Source organism: Rhinatrema bivittatum, chromosome 1 (assembly GCF_901001135.1).
Source record: "Rhinatrema bivittatum chromosome 1, aRhiBiv1.1, whole genome shotgun sequence".
NCBI classification, from domain to species: domain Eukaryota; kingdom Metazoa; phylum Chordata; class Amphibia; order Gymnophiona; family Rhinatrematidae; genus Rhinatrema; species Rhinatrema bivittatum.
In genome coordinates, this window is record NC_042615.1 from 561,364,251 (window position 1) to 561,383,362 (window position 19,112).

The 19,112-nt window shown below is 44.1% G+C and overlaps 1 protein-coding gene across 1 annotated transcript in view; it reads left to right on the forward strand.

The window, feature by feature from the left end:
• Positions 1 to 19,112, forward strand: part of LOC115099203 (fructose-1,6-bisphosphatase isozyme 2-like) — an 82,907-nt gene that overhangs the window by 39,479 nt on the left and 24,316 nt on the right. The window contains 2 exon segments of the mRNA XM_029616639.1: positions 1,360 to 1,522; positions 5,048 to 5,140. Coding sequence (XP_029472499.1) covers positions 1,360 to 1,522; positions 5,048 to 5,140 — 256 coding nt within the window.

The following is a 19,112-nucleotide window of genomic DNA, read 5'->3' on the forward strand; positions in this document are numbered from 1 at the left end:
GAGGGGTGCCGAGGGCTTGTCATTCTGGGTATGGCGCAACCATCTACATCATATGCTGCGGATGGATGATCTGGCATCACGCTCTTCTCCTCCATTACGAAGGAAGTTCTTGTCGATCTGGGATCCATATATTCAGGTGCTTCCGCACCACTCCAGGAGTTTGATCCTTAATGACTGACTTTTCGGTTCCTTTGGAAATGGGAACTGGTTCTTCGATGATGTCCCCTTACATTTTCAACACACAGTATGGACTGGTTGGTTGATGTAGTGGTCTTTTTTTTGGGGGGGGGAGGGGGTAGAGGAGGGGGGAAAAGGGGGGGGGAGGGAGTAGGATGGAAGTGGTGGGTCATGTATAAATCAATCCTTTTCTGTAATTGTCCAGGGGTGTTCAAGTGTCATAACACCTCCGGTCCATTGTGAGTTATTATATTTAAATAATAAAATGTTTAAAATTAAAAAAAAAATTAAATTCCACAAAACTGCCAAGTGTTTCTGACATTCAAAGTTTCCTTCTGCCTCTAGTTACTGGTTCGTGGAATTTAAAAAGAAATTTGAAACTGGAAGAAAGTGATCAATCACAGAAATTCAACTCCAAGTTAAACGTTTTCTTATAAAACACTATAAATGGTTTTGTCCCATCAAGTTTCAGCCTATGCTTGTCAGTTTGTAAGGGGATGTTTACTATTTTTCTATTCTGTTTTATAAACTGCCATTTGAGTGCATAAAACTGCATTTTATGAATACGAATGGCTTTGAAAACTAGGTCCTTAATGTAGAGTGGTTTCTGCGGTCTGGCTGTGCACACTCATTCCACTGTCACTAATATTCATTCATTGTCAGTCAGTTTTCTTTGTGCCTGAAATGGCAGATCAAGCTTCCCTGAAAGAACACCACTGCTGCCAGGCTGTGGCCTGCATGATGATGGTATCTCATATCAGACAACCCATCCAAAACATTATAATTCTGTGAGGCAGATCTGCAAAAAAAAGCATAGAAGAACTTCACATTTGATTCCCAATTTTATTTCTCCTGCCTATAACACACATAACTCAATATTGCATCCTAAAATCTTCATTTCAATACTTGTACAGCAGGTCTTCAGCTTTTTGTATTCTGGACGTCCAGACATGTTCAGAGATTGCGGTAATGTGTCAACTAGGTGGCACTGCCTGATAAGAAAGTTCAGTTAAAGTTTAGGATGTCAGTTTTGTTGTACAGTGTTAGGCCAGGAGAATCTGACTTCGAAAGATTATAATTTTGACTGCTTTTACTAGGATAGCTTTTGAAACCACATCAAAGTGAATGTTTGGCAATACTTCAGTCTTTTCTGGCTGCTCCATTCTGTTTCTGCGGTTCCAGGTTCGGCATTGCAGGACAAATAAATGTGACTGGAGATGAGGTGAAGAAACTGGACGTGCTCTCCAATGACCTGGTGATTAATATGCTGAAGAGCTCATATTCTACCTGCGTCTTGGTCTCCGAGGAGAATAAGGAAGCCATCCTCATTCCAAAAGACAAGAGGGTCAGTGCCTATGTCTATGTGGAAGGGTGGCAGTTCATCATTTAACCAGCAGATGGCAGTAATATTTCAATTGCAAAGAAAGCTGAATGTTATTAAAATCAGATTTTTTAAAAAATCATTTCCCCCTGTTTATCCTGCCTTTCAAGACTGAGTTTGTCAATAGGCATAACAGGCCTGTACCAAGGGTGGCAAAAAATGTGGGAGCAAAGGAAACAGCCCTGTGCTTCTTGGGTCCAGTCCCTTCCCCTCCCAGGAAGTGCGCATGGAATAGGAGGGGAGGTGGTAAGCATGGCGCAAACATAGCAGAGCAAAGAAGAGCTGCTCTGAACCCTTCCTGTCTTAGACCTTGTGCTCCATGTTGTCTGACCTTGTGTGGAGGGAGTTCGCTTAAGGGCAGCAAAGTCCTAAGTCCATCAGTGTATGCTCCTTACCCATGGCCATTCAGTCCTCCTAAACAGGCCATCACGTTCTACAGGGTTTTTTTTCTTTCTTTCACATTCCTTTTCTTATACAGGTTAGGCAAACGGTGACCTGCATCGTTCAGGTGGGCAAGATCCAGCCTCTTTTAAATCATTTCAGCTTGCCCTGCCTGTAGGCCAATCTTTCTGTGGTGAGCGAGTTAAAAAAGATAGTGTCAGGATTGGCAAAATGGGCTACTCCACCTGGTCACATCTTTGGAAGCCCCTAATTACCCGCCCAACTTCATGAAGGGTAGGGGCAGAAAGGGCAAAACCTGCCAGAAGCTTTCCCACTTTTATACCTTCCCACCAACACCTGACCACCCAATCCAAAAAAACAGACTCCACCTTCTCCAAAGTCACGTTAGCTCACGCCAAATAAAAATGCCATCCAAAGGTCATTTGTTAGTAATACACTAAAAATATATATCCAGCCGTTTCCCAACATGTCAAACATAATAATTACAGGGTCTCCCCCACCCAACCGTCTTGTGCAACTGGAAGAGAAAAGAGGCTTAACTTTGGGGTGGGGGGGGGGGAGGGGTATCCCTACTCTTGGCAGTGCTGAGCAGCTCCCACTTTCAAGCTCCAAACCCAGAGGACCGTAAGACCCTGAAGTCCTCCCGACTGCCTATTCAACTTTAGGATTTCAGCTCTCCCTTTGTAATATTTGATCCTGGGGGATGGGCAAGCAGCACGGTGCCCGGCCCTGCTGACATATCCCTTTTCCTCTCTAACTCTGTCCTCTTGAGGTTGGGATTTAAGACATTAAACCAAACTTTTGCATGTTCTAAAACACACTACTTCTCATTTATAACTGGAAAAACGAAAGAATTAGCTCCTGGGTTATTGAACTGTCGGCAACTTGGTATTTCACATTACACATTAAAATTTCCGAGGGCAATTTTTAAGCCATTTACCTGGGTAAATAACAATGTACTCACATAAACTGCCATCCCTTAAAGTACACGCAGACGTCCACAGCACGAGCACTATTGGCTGGGTTAAAACCAGGCATTTCTGGGAGTCGGGCATGGGGTTGTCAGGTCAGAGGAGTACAGCAGCCTGCGTACATGAGAGATTCAAAAGTAAGCCTGCTATTTTATGCCCTTCACCCCTTCACAAATGCAAAATACAAGGGTGTTTTTTACCCAGTAACTCATTTTGGGACTAATGTAATAAGCTGAGCATTAAATCTGTGTCCTGAAATTCAATGCATAGTTTCTTAAAGCGCACACTAAAAATAAAGTTAAACTCCCAAAGCCATAAACTAATGGTATACTAAATGCATCAGGAGTTACAAAAAAAACCAAACACAACCCAAAGCATGCTAACCCAAAATTGTGTGTAAAAAAAAGCTTAGCATGCATAAAACATGATTTATGGACCTAAACCTTGTTTTCTATGCATAAAATATGGTTTATGTACACAAAAAATGCTTTTTGCACAGAAAGCAATTTTTGTGCACATAAATCTTATTTTATGCATAAAAAACATGTGTGCACATAAACCATGTTTTTTCCACATCAAATATAATTTATGCGCACAAAACATGTTTTCAGTGCAGAAAGCATTTTTGTGCACATAAATCATATTTGATGTGCTGAAAACATGCTTTGTGTACACAAAGGGGCAGATTTTAAAAGATACGCGCGTGGCGTACATTTGTGCGTGCAACCGAGTGCACACAAATGTACGCCCGATTTTATAACATGCGCGCGCAGCCGCGCGCATGTTATAAAATCAGGGGTCGGCACGCGCAAGGGGTGCACACTAGTGCACCTTGTGCGTGCCGAGCCCTCGGGGAAACCAGCTGGCTTTCCCCATTCCCTCCGATGTTGCTTTGAAATCGAAGCAGCCTCGGAGGGAACTCTCCTTTCCCCCCCCCCCCACCTTCCCCTACCTGTCTCGCCCCCAGCCCCCCCCCCCAAAAAACCCCATACCTTTATTTCACAAGTTACATCTGCCAGAGGCAGGCGTAACTTGCGCACGCCAGCCGACTGCCGGCACGCGATCCCCCAGCCCAGCAGCCTTGCGGAAGCCTCTGGCCACGCCCATGCCCCACCCCCGGACTGCCCTTTTTTTCAAGCCCCGGGACTTACACGTGTCCCAGGGCTTTTGAAAATAGGCCCGGCGCGCGTAACCCCCTCCGAGCGTAAATCCTCCAAAAATCTGCCCCAAAGTTTATTTTCTGCCCTTAAATCCCGAGTACAGGCTTTGGCACTAGAACTCAAGTTTCTGTGCAAAGTCTAACATTAGCCCTGGAAACTTTATTCCACCTCTGACTAAGATTTAAGTTTTCTGTGTTAAGAAAACCTGAGTTAAGCCAGCTCTCCTTTCTGCATTAACATGGGATCTACATTGGAGGGAGTTAATCTGTCCGCACACTGTTGTGCATAAAATATTTGTTTGCAAAGCTATTTGCTGCATTGAGAGTAAAGTTTGCACGCAAAAAAATGTGCGTATGACTGCAAATGCAGGGCAAACTGCGCTCTTTCTTGACAGCACCTTAGTACATTGGCCTCTTTCCAAGATAAACTACCCAGGTAAAGTACCCATGGCAAAAATACCCACAGGCATTGCAGCCACATGGGTTATTTAGATTTGCCCCTCTATGTGCAAGAAAGCAGACAAATTACCAAAATATGCCATTCACTAGCCAATTACTTCTCAGAGCATTTTATTCTAGAATATGAAGTATTGTAATCAATATCCAGCCATGGCTAGGTACCACGATTGTTCATAACCCCAGTTTGCAGCTGGTCTATCAGCCCCTGCAAGTAGACTTCATAGCCTTCTATGCTCTTTCTCCTTTAATTGTTTGTTGTTTTATTCATCTCCATTTGTTTTATTAGAGCTCTCATGTCTCTTCCCAATTCCTTGCATGCGGACAGCACTTTAGAAATATCAGTAATAACTGTGCACGCCAGGTGCTTTGGGAAATGACAGTGGCTTATTTCTTTAGATGGGTATGGAGAAATGCATTGTTTCAAAGATGTGCCCTGTGACCTGGGTACAGCTCTTTTTAATGTTGCACACTAACCTAGTTTGGTCTCTTCACATTTAGGGTAAATATGTGGTCTGCTTTGACCCACTGGATGGCTCATCCAACATAGACTGCCTCGCATCCATTGGGACGATTTTTGCCATCTACAGGAAGGTATGTTATTTGAAGTGTAAAGGCATTCATTTATTTACCTCTTGGGCTGGAGACTAGATCGAATATTTCCTGTTTCTCACTTGGAGGGGGCAAGAGTGACTGATTATACTGACTCTGTAAAGGAGGCATCGTCTCTTGCTTTGCAGAATTGGAAACAAGAGACTCTATAGGTGTACAGCATATGAGGGCACTGCCATAAATAAGGAAGTTATACACTGAGGCTGGTGGGATGGAGACAGAAAGGAACAAAACTACAAAACAAAAGCAAGCTGAGTAAGGTACACAGCAAGGTGAGCTGGATAGAAAATGAAATATTTATCATATGAGACCAGAGAAGGATCGACTCAAGAGTAACAAAAGGGATCGGCTCTGCCAGGGAAAGGGTGGGTAGTACACAAACCAGTCTCCGAGTGGAGCAAAAATTAGAATTCAGGAAAGCATGCGTTGCTCCAGTTTTGTTTTGTTTTTTTATTAATTCCACCTTTCAAAGCAGATTACAACCAGGGATTGTAGGTATTCCCTGTCCACAGAGGGCTCACAATCTAAGGGTCTTATTTATTAAGCATTTTTCCCATAGATACAAAATGGGAGAAAAGCTTTAGTAAGTTTGTATCTGAGGCAATGGAGGATGAAGTAATTTGCCCAAGGTCACAAGGGATGTTAGTGGGATGTGAATCCTGACTTCCTTGATTCACAGCCCTGCTGCTCTAAACACTAAATTATTCCTCCAAAGCCTTTCTGGTGCAAGGGTTGGGCTCCCATTGTTAATTTGCCATTTCAAAACTAGTCAGAGTTTTTTGCCTTGACAGGCATTCTGCAAAATTTCTGAGCTATGTAATTGTAGGAATGTTATCCCTACATGATGCTTTTTCTGCACTGGAGAATGAAGAAACCTCAGCAATAGATACTGAAGTGATTTCTAAAAGTGAATCACCCAATGCACCCAGAAGCCCTGCAACTGTTAAGACTTGTGGGTTGGTGGATCCTTGGCCCCAGGCGCGAGTTGTTACTGCCTGTGGGGAGGAGCCCCACAGGTCCGCGCCATCGGGACGCGCGATACCGGCACAGGAGGAAGCTCTTGGCAAGTGATGGCGAGGTCCCAAGGTCCCGTAGCTAACCCCCCCAGGGTGGTGTGCTATAGGAGGTTCTGGAAGGTCGGCCCCAAGGGGGCGCAGCTGCAGCAAGGAGGAAGAGACCAGGAGCGTAGACCACCTATGGGTTGAGGTAGTCTGGTCCAGACCCAGTCAGCTGAAGGTGGTAGAACCCCGGAGAGCGGAGGTGTGGCCAGAGAGCAGGCTGGAGCTGGCCCGAGGATCGGGACAGGAGACAAGCTGGTATAAGCAGGGATCCAACTCCGAGGAGCGGGACAGGACTAAGTTAATGTAGAGTAAGCGCAGCCCGAGGAGCGGGCAAGCACTGCCAATCTATAGCGTGGATGCAGGCACAGCCCCGAGGAGCGAGGAGGCCCGAAGAGGAACTCACAAGGCTGCGAATCCGAATGAGACACAGGTAGCCGGAGCCAAGAAGGATGGAGCCCAAGAGGCGCGGGGCCAGCCCGAGGAGCGGGGTAGGCCAGGGAAGCAAGTCCCCGGGTAGCGCACACTGAGCCCTGAGGAGCAGGTGCCAGACAGGGTCCAAGAGAGGCAGTAGCCGACGTGGAGAATCCGCAGCAGTCGAGTCTTAGGACAGAACTTGTTGCCAAGTCAGTTTCCTGGGGCATCAGCAGCGTTTAAGAAGGACAGGCAGATGACATCATCACAGCAAGACGCCCCCGAGGTTCCCGCCGAAGAGGCTTCATAGACGGGGCCCGTGCCGTGCATGCGCACCTAGGAGGGCTCAGTGGAGAAGCGGGGAGCAGCAGCATCCATGCCACCGAGGAGAGTCCCACAGAGCACTGCATTGCCAACAAGCCCTTGCAGCAAGCAGCCCCGGGGAGGCCAGGAAGGCAGTGCAGGAGGTGAGCACTCACAGTCGCAGCCGTCTGCGACTGATGGGCGTAACAGCAACAGAATCAAATGTCATAAAAGAAAGTTGCTGGGAGACTCGATCATCAGAGGAACCAATCTGAGAGCACTTTTTGATGGTGACACAAGAGTTAAATGCATTCCCAGGTTCCTCAGCTAGTAGAAATGCAAACCAGATAGTCCAAGTCATTGAAGAAGAAAGTAGGAACTTTGATATCAGTGTTATCATCCATCTGGGGACCAATAACCTCAAGAGAAATGGTATCCATTAAGTACAAAAAGATTTCCAAAATCTAGGAAAGATGATAAGACACACTGCAAAGACTATTGCCTTTTGGAAGTATTACCTGTTCATGGAAAGGGAAATGAGAAGCTATGCCATATAGATACTTTCAATTCCTGGCTCAAAAACTGATGTACAGAAAATGGGTTTGGATACATTGGAGGCTGGGGTCATGTATGGAGCAGTAAAAGGCTCTATGGTAAGGATGGCCTAGATTTGTCTGTAGCAGGAAGGAGGATGCAGAGTGAGAAATTCAGATCATATATTACAAGGCATTTAAACTAAAGAATGGGGGTGGCAGGAGATGGCCAATGAAAGTGGCATATCACCCCCAAGCAATACAGGATATGGGAAGAGAAAATAACAAAATCAATCACTCAAAAAAGCAGAAAAGGTGCCTAGGAAGTGCAACAAATCTAGAGAGAAAAATTGGAAAGCTATGACTACAAATGCTCGTAATTTGGGCAATAAAATCCCAGACCTGCAGGCCCTAATGATGGAGGAGGACTTGGATGTTGTTGCTGTTACAAGAGACGTGTTTGTAACTTGTAATTCTCATGATTGGGATACAGCCCTACTGGGCTATAACTTGTTAAGGAAGGACAGAGAGGACAGAAAAAGGGGAGGAGGAGCACTTTATGCCAAAAACATTATCCAAGCAACTGAACTGCAAGGAATCTGGGGTAGAGAAGAAACATGATGGGCCATCCTAAAAAAAAGATGATGGTGCATCCATTTTTACTGAAGTGGTTTACAGGCCTCCGACTCAAACGGAAGAACTAGACAGAGATCTGGTCGAAGACATCCAAAAGGTGGGACAGAAGGGGGAAGTGTTGATTGTTGAAGATTTTAATCTGCTGAACGTAGACTGAAGAATCCCTTCTGCAGAATCTAACAGAAGTAGAGAGATAGTGGATGCCCTGCAAGGGGCTCTCTTCAAACAAATGGTAATGGAACCCATGAGGGAGGGAGTTATACTCGACCTAGTGCTCACTAACGGGGATAATGTCTCTAATGTCCAGGTGGATGCCCACCTCAGCACCAGTGATCATCAAACCGTATGGTTAGACATCGCAAATAGGATACGGAGAAGTCACACGAAGACTTGAGTTTTGCATTTCAAAAATATGGACTTTGTTGAAATGGGGACATACCTGGAAGTAGAACTAGAAGACTGGGAGAAAATGGGAGAGGTGGAACCACAGTGGGCAAACTAAAAGGAGAAATTACAAAAGCAACAAATCTAAATGTTAGAAAAGTAAACAAAAGTAAGAGAAATAAGAAACCGATCTGGTTCTCAAAGGAGATGGCTGTCATAATAAAAGCAAAAAAAAATCAGCGTTCAAGAAATATAAAGGATCCCTAAAAGAGGAACACAGGGAAGAATATCTGGTGAAACTGAGGGGAGACAAAGAAAGAAAGCAAGAAAGCAAGAAGTGAGGCGGAAGAAAGGATTGCCAAAGAGGTAAAGCGAAGTGACAAAACATTTTTCAGATACATCAGAGAAAGGATAAAGGTCCGAAGTGGTATAGTTAAATTGAAAGGTGACAAGGAACAATGTGTGGAGAGAAACGAAGAAATGACGGAAATATTAAATAAATACTTCAGTTCTGTGTTCACTAAAGAAGACCCTAGAGAAGGACTGTCGCTAGTGTACAAGACTGTGGATGGAGGTGGAGTAGATGAAACTCCGTTTACAGAAGAGAATGTATGGGAAGAGCTAGGAAAACTGAAAGTGAACAAAGCCATGGGGCCTAATGAGGTTCATCCCAGGATACTGAGGGAACTCAGAGATATGCTGGTGGGTCCGCTGCATGACCTGTTCAATGGATCCCTGGAAAAGGGAGTGTTGCTGGGAGATTGGAGAAGAGCGGTGGTGGTCCCATTTCACAAGAGTGGGAGCAGAGAGGAGGCTGGAAACCACAGGCCGGTTAGCCTCACCTCAGTGGTGGGAAAATTAATGGAGACTCTGCTGAAGGAAAGGATAGTGAACTATCTACAGTCAGGAGGATTGCTGGAGCCGAGGCAGCATGGATTCACCAGGGGAAGGTCCTGACAGACAAATCTGATTGATTTTTTTGATTGGGTGACTAAAGAATTGGATCGAGAAGAGTGCTTGATGTGATCTACTTGGATTTCAGCAAAGCTTTTGATATGGTCTGGCATAGGAGGCATGTGAATAAAATGAGAAGCTTGGGAGTGATCATCAAGATGGTAGTTTGGATTAGAAACTGGTTGACGGATAGAAGACAGCATGTGATGGTAAATGGAACCTACTCTGAAGGGAGAACGGTGTTAAGCGTTGGGACCGGTTCTGTTCAATATCTTTATGAGCAACATTGCGGAAGGGATAGAAGGTAAAGTTTGTCTATTTGCGGATGATACTAAGATCTGCAACAGATTGGACACATCGGAAGGAGAAGAGAGAATGAGATGTGATTTAAGGAAGCTTGAACAGTGGTTGAAGAAATGGCAGCTGGGATTCAATGCCAAGAAGTGCAGAGTCATGCATCTAGGGTGTGGCAATCCAAAAGAGCTGCATGTGATGGGGGGAGTGAAGGGCTGCTGTGCATGGAGCAGGAGAGGAACCTTGGGGTGATCGTGTCTAGTGATTTAAATATGGCGAAACAATGTGACTAGGCGATAGCTAAAGCCAGAAGAATGCTGGGTTGTATAGAGAGAGGAATAACCAGTAAGAAAAAGGAGGTGATAATCCCCTTGTACAGGTCATTGGTGAGGCTTCACCTGGAATATTCTGTTCAGTTCTGGACACTGTATCTCTTAAGGGACAGAAACAGGATGGAGGCGGTCCAGAAAAGGGCGACAAAAATGGTGAAGGATCTCCTTCAACTGAATTATGAGGAAAAATTGAAGATCTTAATTAAATATGTATACCCTGGAGGAGAGGAGGTGAAGGCGGGATATGATACTGACCTTCAGATACCTGAAAGGTTTTAATGATTTACAATTGACAAACCTTTTCCATTGGAAAGAAATTAGTAGAACTAGAGAGACAAAGAAATGAAACTCCAGGGAGGATGACTCAGAATGAACATCAGGAAATATTTCTTCACAGAGAGGCTGGTGGATGCCTGGAAAGCCCTTCCGGAGGAGGTGGTGAAAACTAAATCAGTGAAAGATTTCAAAGGAGCATGGGATAAACACTGTGGATCCCTAAAGGTTTAAGGATGGAAATGAAGAAAAGAGTGCATGGGGGTAACTTGTTGGTGTGGCGGTTACTACCCTTAACCAATAAGACTGGTACTTCTGATGCAACTTCAACATTACTCTCTGCTTCAAAGGCAAGAGGGAACGGTTATATTCAGACAGCAACCAACAAGGACCCTGACTTTCACGGTTTGGGAAACTAAATATGGGGGTGACCTGTATGGTGCAGCAGATGCTATGTGGCAGAAGCTAACATAAGCTTGCTGGGCAGACTAGATGTACCGATTGGTCCTTTTCTGCCGTCGTTGTCTATGTTTCTATATTTGGCCAGCTTTATTTTTGTTTTCAATACTGAAGAAAATGATTAGCTGTTTCAGAGCTGGCTCAGTGTATGCTTGTCTCTGGGACAGAGATTTAAGGGTCTATATACTTAAGGGTATTAATGCTAATAATCACATGTTAACACATCTTACTGCAGATGTAGCATTTCCACTCAGTAACATAACACCAAAAAATGTATGCTAATGGTATTAATGCTGGATAATATTTAAGAAGGACCACTTAACACAGGAAATTTAAATACAACTTGATGGCCACCGCGTGAGGAGCATCTTAAGAGCCCTCTCCCGTTTTGAACTTTTACTTCTGGCTTATTCCTGAATTATCTTTTTCCAATATGCCGCATACAAAATGTAAGGCTAAGATAAGGGAGAACATTAACAGTTCTCCCTTACCAGATCTTCATCAGCCGCAGATTGAGGGTTTTTTCGCTCCAAAGCCGATTTCTAGTCCAGGTGTGATGGCCGTTGCAGGACTCATCGTGGAACAGGCACCGATCCCACTGGCCAAGTAGATCTCTTTAAGCCCCGTAGCGCCGACTATGCCATCTCCCCCTTACCGGATGCAACTGCAAGGTTTGGAACTTCTGTCAGCTTCTCCTGGGGAAAGTCCAGGAATTCTGGTTCTAGAGTGGACAGTTGTGGAAGAGGCTGGAGGCCTTTTTTCATCTGTCGCAATGGTGGACCTGGTTCTCGCCGGTGAAGAACACTCCCTCTCCTTGGGAGTGCCTGGAGCGGTGGATCTCCTGACTCAGGCCTCGATGTCAGCCCCATTCGGGAATAGGGGATGTGACACTGCACAGAGCCCAGATGGTGTGGTGCACGATAACCTGGTTGTGAAACCAACACTGTCTAAGCCTGCTGTAATAACATTGGATGTGGTGTGGAACGCTTTGGTCTACCTTGAAGCCTCTATTTCTTTGTTAACCAAAATATCATCAAATTTTGGCAACTGAAAAACAAGTTTCTTCCCATGAAGCTAAAATGGAAGTTTTGGACTTACAAATTGCTTCAGTTGAAAAAACTCAATATGGTTTAGTTCAATCTGAGCTGATTTATTCAAAGAAGCTTGAAAATATTGAAAATTCCTTGAGAAGCCTTCACCTTAGAGTTCTCGATTTTCGTTATATAAAATTGATTTCTCCTTTAGAACTTTTCAAGAATTATATATCTCAAGTTCTTAAGATTCCTGCTGCCACTATGCCTGTTATTACTAAAGCATATTATCTACCACAAAGTGAGGAAGCAGCTGATGGAAATGAGCAACAAGATTCATTGTCATCAGATCTGTGGACTATTCTTGATTCATCACAAGAGATTGAGATTACAAAAAGAGGCACATTGCTGGTATCTTTTGCCTATCTTTACTGATAGAAATACTGTATTTAGGTTTTTTCTTCATAATAGATTACTTACATTTTATGGTCAGAAATTCTAGATTTACCCTGATATCACTAGAGTGACTCAAGATTGTAGAAAAGATTTCTGTCTATGAGATCTGAGATTTTGTTAAAGGGAGCACAATTTACTTTGCAATATCCTTATTTATTTATTTATTCACTTTTATATACCGACATTCGTGTTAACTTCATGTCGGTTTACAGGACAAATCAAATACAAACCAGGTCATTGGTAGAATACAATATAAAACAGTTCAAAATATCTTAAGCAAAGAATCAGGCAAAATAAAATTCTTAAAACAATTAATCTAAAAAAAAGTAACTCATTATATAACTCAGATAAATCACTATAAATGTAAAATCAGATAAAAATAAACAGGATAAAATTACGTAAAATAATACTATAAAACAGTCAAGTAAAATAATAGAATAAAAGTCTGTTTAGGGCTGAGCAAATGCCTATTCATAAAGCCATGTCTTCAATTGTTTTTTTTTGAATGAGTGGAGGCTAGTCTCTAATCTGTTGTCTAATGGTAGTGAATTCCATGCTTTTGAGCCTGCCAGTGATAATGCCCTCTCCCGGACCATGTTAAGATGTGCTGTTTTCGGTGATGGAATAGATAGGAGTGCTTTGCCTGTGGACCTGAGATTTCGTTGCGGTGTATGGATATGCAAGGCCGCATTCAACCATTCAATGTTTTCTCCATATATGGTTTTGTGTATAAGAGACAGACATTTATACTGGATTCTATGGTGAATAGGAAGCCAGTGAAGATCTTTCAGAACCGGAGTGATGTGGTCATATTTTTTACAGTTGTTTAGGAGCCTGGCAGCAGCATTTTGCAAAAGCTGCAAAGGGTGGATGGAAGAAGCAGGGAGACCTAGTAACAATATATGTGTTTAGTAAAGCATCTCAGTGTTAATTATGTATTTTTCGAACCTTAACAACTTCGGATATTCCTGGACTCACACACCTAGAAGTTACTCTCTGCAGAATCGGCTAATTTGATATATTATTTCCTTTTATTTTTTAATCATGGATATAGTCAATCTTTTTCTTCCTTGGTCTCTCCTTTTTCCTTTTTATTTGAGGATTGTGTGGATGTACTGGTTTCTACTTATAAGTTTTACCTTGTGCACTATATAAAGCTTTACAACCTTTATTTCTGGTACAAGGGATTCTTGTGTTAATATGTAATTCATGAAAAAATAATACAAAAAAATACAACTTAGGATAGTATTTCCCATACTAGTGTGCCATGGCTGAAACGCAGGTGTGCCGTGACCTTTTTTTTTCTTCTAGTTGATACAGCCCCATAAGAATTCAGATGTTACCGCAGTTTTCATTTTATCTTTTCCCCTACAATAGCTGACCTGCAAGATGTCCTCCAGCCAGCAGGGGGAGTCAGAGAGCAGTGCTTATCTTCTGCTGCTTCTGCTTCCCCCTCTGCTGGCTGCCCTCTGAAATTGAAAGTGCAGGGGTCCTGAAATCTTGCAAATCGTGCTGGCTCCCTGCAGTTCCAATTACAGAGGGAAACCAGCAGAGAAGGAAGAAGCAGTATATGATGTGCAGTGCGATGATGGTGTTGTATGTTTTTTGTCTATGTATTTTAACTGTAATGTATTTTCATTTTTTAACTGTGTATGTATATTGTTGCCTGCACTGAATGGTTGTGAATTTGCAGGCTACAAGATTTTAAAATAAATAAATAGATAAATAAGCAGCACTAGGCAAGTACTGTTGAAATAGGGGAGTGGGGGAAGAAGGAACAACTGAATGTGCCAAGGAGTGTAGGGGGAGAGGGAAGGGAAGGTGATGAAGTTGCTGTGGGTGAGGGGAAAGAGAAGGAAGAAGAAGGTGAAGATGCTGGTGGGGGGAAGGAAGGAAAAGTGAGAAGACACCAGGGAATGAGGGGAAAGGGAAGGCAGGAGAAGGTGATGATGCCAGGGGAGAGGGAAGAGAAGGTGTAATGATAGGGAGGGGGAGAGAGAGGGAAGGAAAGAGAAAGTGATGCTAAGGGGGTGGATGAAAGCGAAAATGATCATGCTGAGGGGATGAAGAGTGAAGGGAAGATGATGTTGATGATGACATGGGTGGGAGTGGGGGATAGGGAAAAGAAGGTAAAGATGCCAGAGGGTTAGAGGGAAAGGAGGGAAAGGGAAGGTGATAATGCCATGGGATGGAAGAAGAGGGAAGGGAAGAGAAGATGATGAGGAGAGGGAGAGGGAGGAGAAGAGATAGAGCAAAGGAAAGGTAAGGTGATGCCAGGGTAGTGGAGGGAAGGGAAGAGAGAGTGATGATTCTAGGGGGATGGAGAGGGAGGGGAAGTGATGATTCCAGCTGGTGTGGGGGAAAGGGAAGGGAAGGTGATGATGCCAAAGGGTGAGGAGAGGGGTTGAGGGGAGAGAGAAGATGATGATTTAGGAAGGGGGAAGGGAAAGTGATGATGATACCCAGGGGGGGGGGGAGGGGGAGGTAGGATGAGAAGGAATGGAAGAGAAGATAAGACAAGAGAAGGGGCAGGGGGCTGGAGCCCAAGGGAAGAGAGAAGAAGGAACAGTGATGGTTGGGGTGGGGGAAGGGGAGTGATTATAATGCAGGGGATGTGGAGTGTAAAGGAAAGGTGATGATACTAGGGCAGTGGGGAATTAAGTGAGCTGTGTACTGGGTGTACGACACAAAAAAGGTTGGAAACCACTGCCTTAAGAAGCACAGTTAACTTGTAGATCCCTTCTTCTTTCTTTCCCCAGTATAGATCAGGGCTGTCTGGGAACTCTTCCTGGGCCTCAGAATAGATCGGGCCTTACCCATCCCTCCACCTACCCTGTTAAGAGCAGATCAGACTCCCATTACCCTGCAACAGACTGAGTCTTCCTGGTCCCCTAGAATGGATCAGGCCTTCCTGGTCTCTCCAGATTTAAGAAATTGTTCAGTTTCAAACTATATATTGTTCCATTAGGTATCATATTTTCTATGATTCACTTAGCAATTGACTTTGTTCAGTGTTCAGGATGAAATGCTTAAATAAACACATTTACATAGTTAAGAACATATTATTGCTGGTTTTATTGTGTTTGTTGTTACTATTATGGTCATTCCAGTTAACAAGCGACTGAAGTTTTCATTCACCACAATCCTCCCTATATCCCAGGATTTTTGGGATTGCAAAATGATATGGGAGCCCGGAATTGTATTTGCTATAACAAAAGCCAAAAATAAAAGAAAATTAAGCATTATGCAAAGTCAATTTTTCAGTCCTTATCTAAACTCGCCATCCTTTTTCTTTTGCTTTGGTCTTGCTTAGCTCTTCCTTTCCACAGCCATGTTGCCCTGACTGCTCCCCCCAGCTGCTCTGCTCCTTGTGTGTCTTCACCTCTCTCCCTTATCTGTCTTCCTTCACCTTGCCATACCCCCTTGTTCATCCACCTTTCCATTGATCACCACTCGCTCTTTCTGCCATCTTCCTTTTTTTCTGTTCTCATTATTCCCTAGACCTGTGATTGCCTAAAGCTCCCTGCTGACATCATCTTAGGGGTAGGCACTAGCCATGTGATTGACAGTTTGTCCGCTTCCACTCATATACACTCAGGGCAGCTCTCTTACGGGCCGATACAGTACAGTGCGCTCCGACGGAGCACACTGTTAACCCTTGATTGGACATGCGTTTTTGACGCGCTAGCATTACCCCTTATTCAGTAAGGGGTCGAAAACATGCGTCCAACCCCCCCGAACCTAATAGCGCCTGCAACATGCAAATGCATGTTGAGGGCCCTATTAGGTATTCCTGTGCGATTCAGTAAGTAAAATGTGCAGCCAAGCCGCACATTTTATTTTAAGAAATTAGTGCCTACCCAAAGGTAGGCGCTAATTTCTGCCAGCGCCGGGGAAGTAGATTCCGACTTAATATCATGACTTAATATCTGTTTCTACCACTGGACCTAATTTGCATTCGCTCGCTCTCCCACGGACTTTACTGTATCGGCCCGTTAAAGGGGGAGCATGCTCTGCACAGATTTTGCATACCGTGCTCTGTGCCTTCCTGCAATTAGCAAAGAAAAATAGTTCACAGCGAGTTTGAAGGAAGCGATCACTGTAGTGATAGTGTCTACTCGTGATAATGACAGTGATAATCTAACGGTGTTTTCTCAAAGTGACAGTGGCACGTCAGAATCTGTAGCCAGTGCTAGTGAGCGCACTGAGCCCTCTGAGACATCGTGTTTACTCAAAATTCCTTGCAACAGGAACCACAAAGACACGAAAACAGCAATTTCACAGGGAAAACAGGAAACAACTCTAGAAGTACTCCTACTACACAGATATTAGGAAATCAGATAAAAAGTGAAAAAAAAAAAAAGAGAGAGAATAAACCAAGCATATGCATGAACAGAGCACTTTTTCACTTTCTTTGACCCTTTTGAAAATGTGCCTCAGCTTTGTTAGTTTCATTGGGCTTTGTCCCATCCATGGCCCGCCTTTCCCCAAACGGCAGCTCAATCGGTCCCTGGCAGGCAAGTTATTGTGCCTCCAGACAGACGGATTTCACCGGCTCATCAGTGCATTTCAGCCTTACTTGAATAACCCCACTTTCTCTCCTAAAAGATCCCCAAGCTCCCAGTAAACCAACAATAAAGTGCTGGTATCTTCAGAAATCTTTTGAGACTCATTCCCCTTTAAGTACCTGAATATTCTCTTAGTAGCGCCAAGTCCCGTATGGTCATGGAAGTTAATGTAGCATTCCTTTTCAGAAGAAATTCAGTCCTATTCACTTCTGTTACAGAGGGATGAATTAGCCTTATGTTTGTTCCAAAATTCTTAGGATTTTACAACTGCAAAAAGAACTTGACCTTGGGCAAGTCACTTTACCCTCCATTGCCTCAGGTACAAACTTATAGGGTCATTCACTAAAGCTTTATCGCGCGCGTTAGGGCCCTAATGCACGCGATAAGCACGCGATAAGGCCATATTGCATACGAAAAGGGACTTTTTGCATGTGCTATAATGCTAATTAGGGGGAGGGGAGGGAGGAGTCGGCGGTGTCTTCGCTGCTGGTGAAAACGACGTTACCGTTATCGTCGCCAGTAGCGCGCCGAATAGCACCACCTTTCACAGTGGCGCTATTCGGTACGAAAGCCGGCAGCGAAGACACTGCGGTGGAGCGAAGGCTGCGGGCTTTCTCAGGCCCACCCCTCCCTTCGCCCCCCTGCCCCCCGTTTTCGCTGGATTCATCATTCAGCGATGAATGATGAATCCAGGCCTTAGATTGTAAACCCTCTGGGGATAGGGAAATACCTACAGTACCTGAATTTAATCCACTTTGAAGTGCTGAAAAAAGTGTGAAAAGCGGAATATAAATATAAATAAATAAAATTTTCAGTTTCAAATCATGCTTAGTGCACAATCTGGTTCATGTTATTCACACAAATGGTATTGGTAAATGAGTTCACTCCAAGGAAAGGGGGGTAGCCAGCAGTGTGCCTCAGGGATCGATCCTTGATCCGGTTCTGTTCAACATTTTCATTAGCGATATTGTGGAAGGGTTATTGGGAAAGGTTTGCCTTTTTTGTGGATGATATCAAAATTCGCAACAGGGTATACACCCTGCTTGCAATATATAAGAGATCTAGTGAAGCGTGAGGAATATTCTAAAGTCTGGCAGCTAAGATTTAATGTTAAAAAGTACAGGGCCATGCATCTGGGTCACAGAAACCTAATGGGTCGATTTTAAAAGCGTTGCTTGTGCAAAAACAGCCACATTCGCATGTATACGGGCCTCACGCAAGCAACGTGCATTTTAAGAAGCTGCGTAGTACACACGTACATCCCTGTGCGTGCGTCACGAAGAAGGGGGCAGGGAAAGGGCGGGTCATGGGCGTTCCAGGGCAGGGCGGAGCCAAGACTTACGCACGTAAGTCCATATTTTTAAAAAAAGTGACCATGGCGCACGTCTGCTTTTATCCGCGTACTTCTGTTCCTGATGAGGAGCAAGTCTGGAGATCTCGAGTTTTAGGGCGTTTAAGCTCAGCGTGAGGGTTCAGGATCAAATGGAAGGCTTGCAGGATGAAGAACAGGAGGGGGGTCGTAAAAACCTCGATATGAACTGGGTAAACTGGTGGACTACTTGGAAAAACTGTTTTTTTCCCTCGCATGTTTTAAAATCTGCCTGCTTATGGGCATAAAAGCCGCTAAAGCTCTAACCAAAAAACACGTGGGAAGGGTATTTAAAATGATATACAGGTACTTGCAAGCACAATTTAAAGCTGAAACCTTTCTTTGCTCGCCTGCCGATATGTGCGTTTATGGGCGCACGTGCATTCCTTTCAAAATTACCCTGCAAGGGAGCAGTACAGTATAGGTGAAGTTCTGTGCACAAGCCAAGAGGGGATCTGGGTGTGATCATATCTGATGATCTTAAGGTGGTCAAACAGGTGGATAAGGTGACAGAAAAAGCCGGAAGGATGCTTGAGTGCATAGGAAAAGAATAGCCAGCAGGAAAAAAAGGAGGTGACATTGCCTCTGTATAAGCCTCTTTCAAGACCTCATGTGGAGAGCTGTGTACATTTCTGGAGAAGAATGCGCCTTCAAAAGGATTATAAACCGAATGAAGCCAGTCCAGAGGGCAGCTGCTAAAATGGTCAAGAATCTTCATAATAAAGCATACGGGACAGGGGAAATATGAGCGAGACATTTAAATGCAGGGGAGGCAGGCTTCTTTCAATGGAAAGGAGCCTCTGGAAGGAGGGGACATGAGATGAAAGTGAAAGGAGGTAGACTTGGGGGTAATGCAAGGAAATGTTTCTTTATGGGTGGATGCATTGAAT